This window comes from Anas acuta, chromosome 1, assembly GCF_963932015.1.
Source record: "Anas acuta chromosome 1, bAnaAcu1.1, whole genome shotgun sequence".
Classification (NCBI taxonomy): Eukaryota; Metazoa; Chordata; class Aves; order Anseriformes; family Anatidae; genus Anas; species Anas acuta.
The window spans coordinates 63,395,165-63,404,310 of NC_088979.1; the positions used below are offsets into that span (position 1 = coordinate 63,395,165).

At 37.9% G+C, this 9,146-nt stretch overlaps 1 protein-coding gene across 1 annotated transcript; it reads right to left on the minus strand.

Annotated features, from left to right (window-relative positions):
• Positions 1-499: 499 nt before the first annotated feature.
• On the minus strand, positions 500-7,611 carry SULT1C4 (sulfotransferase family 1C member 4). Its single transcript, XM_068679504.1, has 9 exons — positions 7,593-7,611; positions 7,131-7,226; positions 6,480-6,657; positions 4,637-4,774; positions 3,209-3,306; positions 2,729-2,855; positions 1,384-1,478; positions 1,008-1,188; positions 500-857 (listed from the first exon to the last, which is right to left on the minus strand). The coding sequence occupies exons 3-9, from the start codon at positions 6,649-6,651 to the stop codon at positions 745-747; spliced, it is 924 nt and encodes a 307-aa protein (XP_068535605.1). The 5' UTR covers positions 6,652-6,657; positions 7,131-7,226; positions 7,593-7,611; the 3' UTR covers positions 500-744.
• Positions 7,612-9,146: the final 1,535 nt, after the last annotated feature.

The window sequence follows — 9,146 nt, forward strand, 5'->3', positions numbered from 1 at the left end:
ATACATTTGATTTGCGTGTTTGCAAAGATGGAGAAGAGGCAAGTGTATGCTGCAGTGACTCTTGTCCTGCTTCATAGCAACTTTCAGGATTTTCCAGATGTTTACAGAAGTTGATGATATCCGTTTCAAAAGGCAGCAATGGCAAGAGCTTCTTGACTTGATGCAGTAAGAACGACTACCTCCACAGATGGAACACCTCTATATAGCTCCTTAGCAAGTTTTGTCAGTGGAATTAATGGGTATTTGGTGGTTTTGGAAATGTTGCTTTCATCTCAATGATATTTATAATGTCCAGTTTAAAGCACGGAAAAAAAAAATTATTCTACTTTCTGCAATTCTGTTGCTCTGTTTGCACACTATGGGAATGACATATAATGCCCATACCTTGTGCACTCTTTTAACACCTTTTTTTTGTTGTTGTTCCTAATTTCTCATTTGAAATTGCCAGGTTGATTTGAAAATGCCAGCTGCAGTTTAATAAAGACACAAACTCAGAACGTGTCTGAAATATTTTAGTTAATGCTAAAGTTACTGTGGGAGGGTTGAATGACAAGTATCCAGAGAAGGATTATTTTCTTCAGATAGACCAGTCAAGACTTCCTCATAATTTGGGTACTCTCATCATAATGAAAAATCAGTGGTATGTGAAAGAAATATATTGAAATATTAGGGGCACAAGGCAAAGCAAAATACATAAAATGGAAAGGCCGATAGATCATAAAGAATAACTCCCATTACTAATAATCACAATTCCGCACGAAAAACAAGAGATGTATTAGCCATTTTCTTGTTATAATCCTCATCAAATTTCTTATTTTGTGCCACAGTGAAATAATTCTTCCAGTCCCCGACAACTCCTATGGAAAAAATAAAAATAAAAATTACCAGTATTTCTTGAAGCCCGTTAGCCACGACTTACTAGAGGATTGTAGTTGAAGGGAAGGATTATTTCAAGGCAGAATTACAACCAGGAAGAGTGAGTTGATACCAGTAATAAACCTCAGTACCTTTTCTCATGAATGGGGAAACTGAGTGATCCATTAATCCCACAAAATCCTTAGTGTAGTTTGCCATGGGATTTTCCTTCATGATCTCAAATGAGGTGTTATGGATTATCTTGTTAAGAACCTCCTGTTCCAAGTCCTTCCCCATAAACTTCATAATCTTCTGAATTTCTCTCTTTGGATTCTGCAGGGAGAAGAAAATGGGGTAAGATGCTGAGCCAAGAAAAGGAAGGAAATCACAGTGTTAACACTGTGGTTGTTGCCAGGGGGAGAAGTCTGATACAGCTAATGTTATAATAGACAACTATTGAGTGTAGATTATATCTACTGAACTTTCAGGTTTCAAGCAAAGCTCTATAAACACACATTCAGTCTTTACCTCCTTCATATCTTCATAGAAGAGGTAGAGAATACGGTGCTTGTCTTTTGCCTTCCACCAGCCTTTCACGTGGTCATACCAGGAGCCCCAGAGCACTGAAAGAGAAGAGCAGCAGCCTCTGTAAATGCCCAATCTGTCTTTAGGTACCTATGGCCTTCACATTTCCTCCATAACCAGTGTCTGGGTGTTTCCTAGCTGGTTTTGAATCACTGTGGCCATGACTGCTGTGCTCTGTACTGAACGCAGCATTCATGCTATTAATCCCTCAGGCATATGGATGCTCAGAGCAGGATTGATGTCTAACTGCAGACGCTTACATCTGAGTGAAAAATCTAGGCTGCCCTTTTGATGGAGAGAAAGAGACATTTCCAGAATGTGGCTCATGTTTTTGACTGGACAAAACTGCTTTTAATTTGGCCTGCTTTCAGGAGGGAGTTGGACCAGACAGACACCAAAGGCCCACCTGCGTTATTCTATGCTCCTAACTGGTTTAACTACTTAGTATGCTATCAGAAGTGCCTGTTTCTCTCCAGCAAGTACCAAGATGACTAGCTCGGACAGAGGTTCCTATATTATAAAAGTCTGCACTGGGACAGAGGGCTCACAAGCTCAGCCCATCAAACACAAGACTCAAGTTCTCATTTAGAAACGAGACTCTCACACTGGTCCTGACAGTGGTGTTTCTAGGCCTACATGGTGACAAAAAAAAAAAAAAAAAAAAAAGGACCTATGGAAGTTTTACTGATCCAAACTGAAATGACCACGCTTTAGTTTTTGGATGTCAGCATCTCTTTTAGAAGAGGAAGAATCAGTTTCTGGGGCTGCCTGTCCTTAGCTAGATGACCATCTTTGTTCAGATGCCTGATTTTTAGACAGGTGAATTGAGGTAAAAAAGCTCTCTTAGCTCAAATTCATACAAATCTATATTTACAATTCATACAAATCTATATCTATCTCACAATCTATACAAAATTAAATTTTACATTCTTGTGTGTCACATTAGAATACAGCCATTGAGCTGCTGTTCCTTCCCAGCTGTCCTCCAAGCAGGTTTCTTTTAACCTTATAGAGAGAAGAGATTACCTTAAAATCATCATATATGTTTTTGAATGATAGTGGAATAAAAAGCAGCAATTGTTTTTCAAAATGTGAGTTTAAAGATAGGATTTACCTTTTCGGTACTATAAAACCCTCTGAATGAAGCTACTACTACAACACCTCTAGTGGATATTCTTCCACAGAGTGTCAGCACTGGATTTCAAACTGTAACTGAAATAGATAAATCAATGTCGTGCATTTTTAAAAATGAACAAAATCTCTTATAAAACTGATTGCAATTCATCACCTTTTCCAGCCATGAATTTCTCCATGAACTCTTCCATGGTTCCTGGGTCAGGAAGTGCTTTATTCATTCTGTGGAAATGGTAGTATGACACCAGGTTGTCTTTTGCATTTCTTGCCACATAGATTATCTTTATGGAGTATGAAAATGAGAGAGAGGGAGAAAAAGAGAGAGAAATATGAGCTTACACATGGCTGTGACATAGATATTGAGCCTCTCCTGAGAGAAAACTGCAAGAGAGTTTTCTCTTGGAGCCTGAGTGACAGGCTTAAGAGATTTTGCTTTGAAACTGCCATTCTCTGAAATCCAATGTAGGTAATTCAGTCATAACTTCTTTACTTTCCCACAGACATTGCACAATAAAGGGAAGATAGGTGAGGAGACGTTTAGTTTTCACGAAGACTCTGGAAACCATATTGAGTCCCATTTTATATCACTTTCTTTCCAGTTGAAGTAGGCAGAGTCCTACCTCTTCAACCTTACCTTACAGTTTTGTTCCCAGAAGGAGGGGGGCACCATCTGCACAGGAAGATGAGTTTTCATTGTTCGTGGAGAAGGCATAGCTTCAGCTAACTCCAGGCCTGTGGAATAACATTTTATGAGAACTGACCTGTTCTTTAAATTCTGCTAGCACTTCTTTGCTACTCTCATAGGTGGGATTTTGACTGACTTCTTGAAAGCAACTAGGTAGCAGTGTAACATAGACAACATTGCATAAGCACCTTCAGTGCTTCTGGAGGATTTTGCACCTATGTTTTCAAGAAGAAAAGGGAGAACATTAATTCATATCTTCACTTTGCTTTCTTGGACCCATGTCTAAGCGATGCATCCCAAGGGATAATAATGAGTACTAATTTATGTTTACCCACCCAATATTTTTCCTTCACAATATTTAATGATCTCCCTTTTCTTTGCAAATAAGAGGTATTTATTTTGTTTGCTTGCTTTTTGTTTTGTTTTTGTTTGTTTGTTTTTCCTAGGAAATGAGAATAACTCTGCTGACTAGACTTTCTGGATAGCACGCAAGGAGAAGCTGGGGGAATGATGGATGAAGTTCAAATTGCATGCAGAGTAGATTGGGAGTAGTTCTGGATATATGGGAATCTATGAGAATATCTGGGGATATGTGGAGATATGTTATTTTTCCCTCAACTTTAAATGTCTGTCATGACCTCTCTCAATTATTTGCTAGCATCCTCTGTCAACTTCTATCATTTTTTTGTTTCTCTCTATATGTCAACACAGTCTGGATTAGAAGACAAAAAGTAGCACTTCTGCTGCAGTCAGTCAAGCTTTTTGGCTTCAAACGTGAAGAGAGTCTGCCTTAATGATTTGTGTGGGATGGGAGTCCCTTGCTGGGGGAAGGGTCTTGCAGGGAGCTGTCTTTGCAGAGTCAGGCCTGCCAGTTCCCTGAATGCCCAGTAGCTTGTTGTGATGACTAGACCCTTGAATTTAACAGCAGTTACTTAAAACAATAGCAAATTAAAACAATTAGCAAACCTACAGAAAACACATCATCCACATTTTGGGAATATATCCAAGACATAGGTTTCCATTCCATATTGCCCCTAGTCACAGGATGGGGATCAGTTTGCACCCATGTTGCCACGTGATGCCCATCTGCTGCTGTGTTAGGTGCTGTGAGTATCTATCATACGCAGCTTTCAGAAGATGTTCTGGACCAGCATGGTCTTCAGCAGGGCCTGTGCCCTATCTGTCAGCCTTGCACTGGCTTGAGTAGTGCTTGATGTTTGTGTTAAGCCAGCTGAACTGTGCCCTGATGCCTGACATAGCACTTAGTGCAGGGGCAGAGAAAGCGGGACCTTCCCCAGAAAAAATGTGGCATCAGTTCTGGATGTTTGCTTTGCTTCATTTTGTCTGAAATACAAAGCTATTCTCTTTGATATTCACCTGAGTAACCATTAGGCGAAGGACCTGGCATATACCATTCAAGGAAAGGATGGCGTCTGTAAGTACTGGCACGTTTACACTTCTCAATGTCTCCATTTTGTTGAATCATATCCACTATCTCCTGTGTCCATGTGGTACCTGAAAATATCAATGTTTAGATATTTCTCCCAGGGAGAGATGAGAGTCTCTTCTGCTAAGAACTGAAAGCCAGAAGGATGGACAGCATTTCAAAGAATGAAGGAACAGCACAGTACATGATTGACAAAATGTAAAGAGACAATCATGGAGAAAAAAATGCATAACTAGGAATGCAAAGGTCATTTATGAAGACATGTTTCTGATACTCTGTTTTGGACAGGTTTATTCTTGCCAACAGAAAAACCCTCCACTACTACTACAGTAATGAGGAAAGCTCTGAGATAAACTCACATAATACAATTTGGAGACTGTAGTATTTGAAAAGAAGAGTGAAATTCACATATCCCAATTTTCATCCCTCAAAAACAAAACAAAACAAAACAAAAAAAAACAGCTAATACAGCTTCTTCTTTTCAAGATTTCAATGGAAAAAATTAAATACCTGAACTTTAAGTAAAAATTTCATACAGTTTGACTGTATGAAATAAAGTCATATGAAAATGTTGCAGTATTTTCAGTATTCCTGTTCGAAATGCTTTAATGAAATTCAGCACATTTTACTTCATCTGCCTGAGCTAATGCAACATCTTGTAAGAAATACCAAATTGTGTCCCTTGGGTGCCTTTTTTTCCCTATAGCTGTGGTCACTGGATTAACTACATCTCATCTCAGGTACTGTGTCAGGTCATCTAGGGAACAGACTAAGGGATGTCCTAGAAAGCAATGTGGGCAGGAAACTCAATTCTTAATAAGATGCTTGAAGGGTGCAGCTCTGGCAGATAGAAAGTAATGTCAAATGGACTCCTAACTTTATTTTTTCTCAGTTCAATGGCTGAGATACTTTAATCCCGACTGATTAAAATAGCATGTCTTTGCTATCAATATACCCAAAATAAGTTAAAAGCTTTCTGCAAAATCTGTTTTTTCCTACCTTCAAAAGTAATTAATTTTCAGTAATAATGATTTTATTTTTTTTTCCTCTGCTGGAAACAACACTTAAAAATTCTTGCTAATTCAAGTCATTAATTTTTTGTGATCATCAAATGTTACACAGTCTGTTCTTGAATCCTATAAACTGTACATGTTTTTGTTCACCCAAGATTAATATTGGATGCTTCTTACTCATTGTTTTCCTTTATATAAATATAAATAGCCTAATGAAGAAGAGAAATATTAATGAGTTGTGTCCAATTTATAAATATAAATAAAAATACAAATACCAGATAGCTAAGATTAATGGTGGGCATTTTAATGGCTGAAATTATTAAGTGAATTTGGTTATTTCTTTAAAATAAGTAAGCCATTTCCAGGTATCAGTACTGGTTTACACCAAGTCATTTGCCATATTCATAATACAATTCATACTTGAATGGTTTCTATTATTTCTTAGTAAATGATGATTTGTACCAAGCTTCCTTAAATCTTGTAAAAGTTCTATAGTACATTAATATGTATGTATATAATCTAAATCAAAGGAAATATGTAATTAGACTTTGATAGTGTGAACCTCAATAGTAATACACTGATATTATTTCTGCCAAAGAAGTCAAAAGTAGCTTACCACATCTGGCAGAGCTTCACATCTCTGAAATATAAGTCTATTTTGGGATTAAAAATTATCAGTCACAATAGAAAAATATAGTTTTCCATTCCAATAGTAAGAACTATCCCAAACTTTTCTATTCGATTTCCTCTACACACAAACCTGCTTTTGCATAGGTTGCAATGAGAAGATCGTCAGGTCTGGCTTTGAAGTTCCACACTTGATTCCATATGCTGCATATTGGTTCTGCTAAGGGAATACCTTCCACTTCACACAGCTCAGTTCGAATCATTTTATCTTCCAGATTCAATTTTTCCATTTTATCCAGGGCCATTGTGTGCTGCATGAAGAATGAAAGGCTTGGAAATTAATGTTTGCTCTGAAAAAAAATACCCAAATTTACTCACCCATTCTCAGGTTCTCTTTTACTGAATGAATTCCATATCTTTTGATTTCTTTGCCTGTGATTTGACCTATCTGGGTCCATATTTAGGCTCCTTAAATCTGGATCTATCTTTAAGAAGTGCTTGGCATATTGCTGTCAGCATCTTTAAAAAACACTCCATATACTCAGATACAGAAAGAGAAAAAAAATACATTCTTTCTAGCTTTAAATATTTTAGCAAACATATTTGTGTAAAATGTTGACTGTAAGTTGGTGGCCTTTGAAAGGCAAGAAAAAGTAATCAGGGATGCGATTCAAAAGAGAACAGAGACTAAAAGCTCCCACTGTAGTCAGCACATAGGACCCAACCCTTCTTTCTTAAAGAAGAACAGAAACTTCTGATTATATCTTTTGGGTCTCATACTCACAAAAAATATTTGCAGGGCTTTTCCGTGTTTTGTTCCTGGAGCTGTTCACTCTTAGGATTCTTTGCTGAAGATTTGAATTTGCTGCAGATCAATAACCTGAAACAGATAGATGATTAACTAAAAGTTGTTATACATTACTTATTCAAATTGATCTAGTAAAGTCTAGTGCTGATCTTGCAGTTTTCCAGGATCTAGTTACTGTTTTCAGGATTTCTCTTGAGGAATATTTTAGCCCTAAACTTCAGAGCTCCAGAATCTGGTCAGAGGAACATTCTGCTTAAGAGGAGGCTACACAAATAATCTCAATTACGAATATCAGTCAGAAGAGATAAAAGCCAGATTTCAATCTCAACAGCGAACATTGCCAAGATATTTCCCTTAATTTTCTTATTTACTCACACCTGTTTTCACATAGATTCTGTTGAGCAGAGCAAGAGGTTGGGTTGGTGTCTGGGCACTTACCCAAGAAATTAAAAAAAAAAAAAAGAAAAAGGAGAAAGAAACTTGGCAGAGAATTTCTCATGCTTGAATGTCTTCAGTCCTGGGCTGTACTGATGACTGTGTACCTGCTTGGATCTTCAGAGGGAAGTAGGATTAAAACTTGGGTGGAGTTTCTGTTCCTCCTATGAGTGTGAGGAGAGTGAAGGAAGAAATACAGCACCAAACAACCCCTGAACATTTTTTTTTTCTGGCTTAGTTTCTTATGTAAAGTATGATTCTTTGCTGGCAACAGCATTAGATGTTGGCTAGTACCTCCAGAAAGATTATTTTAACTTGTCTGTGTTGTTGTCCATAGTTACGGAATAATTTATGTTTTTCCTAATGTTTAATCTAAGTTGCTACCTAGAATAGTTTATTATTCGCAAACACCTAAGATCAACAGGACTGAGTGAATTGAAAGAAACTTGGTTCATTTTTCACCATATACTGTACAATGCTCGTTTAATAGATATCCAGGGGTCAGTTTCATTGCTGGGGCAAGTTGTTTTTGATATAGAGAGTTTTCTAGACAGGGTTATTTTTCAACTAGCATGACTAGGGGATTTAGGATCACTGCACGTGAGGTAATATTTCTTTATAAAATTTAAGTCCCTGCCTATCTGTATATGAGGTTCTGGGAGAGAAATGGCATGCCCCAGATCAGCCATAAACAGCATAGTAACACTGGCTGCCAAAAGACTGTCAATGTCACTTTAATATCTAGTTTCTTGCTGTTGCAGACGTCCTGAGATGTTTGAATGCATTGGGAAAAGCTGTCCTTTTTCTGAGGCAAAAGGGAGGTCACTCCAACTGAACTCGATCAAGTTTGAATGGAAAACTGTTTTGAGACAGCGTTGTTATCAGGCATCGCTTCTGTGTTCCACTGAAGGCATGTGAGCACTGTGAGGCCTCAAGCTCCTGTTTGCTCATCCTTTGGGTGGCCAGGCAACATTTTTATCTAAAAAATATTTCTGTTATCTCATTTTTTAAAAGATTATTCATACATCTCAGTCAAAGGAGGATGTGGCTATCCTTGCACAAATCTGACCCTTGTATGGTGGGCTAATCAGCAATCCACCCCTCAGTCCACATGCAGTTTACCCTTTCCGGAGATTTTATAAATTGCAGGTTACATTAGAGAAGTGGGCTTTTGTACAAAGCCCAGCAGAGCTGACATGGACTGTTCAGGATTGCTGGTTCTTCAAATATAATGATATATATAGGCTCCCAGTACAGAGGAGTACATAGTAAAGCTATGCAGATAAAAGAATGAGGACAGGAATAGAGAAGGTGAGTGCAGGATACTGCAAGCAGAATGACAGGTAGGGAAGATGTGCAACTGTGAGAGAGAAGAGGAAAGAGAGGGACGGGGTGATGACTTTTCCCATGTAAGTTATAGCAAAGAGTTAGTGGATTCCCTCCAAGGAGCTGGACACACACACACAATGAACTGGCAGCATTCCCTATGCAATTTCAGGAAAAGTTTCCAAAGAATCAGGAAACAAGCAAAGAAACTGAAAAGACTTCTTGATTTAT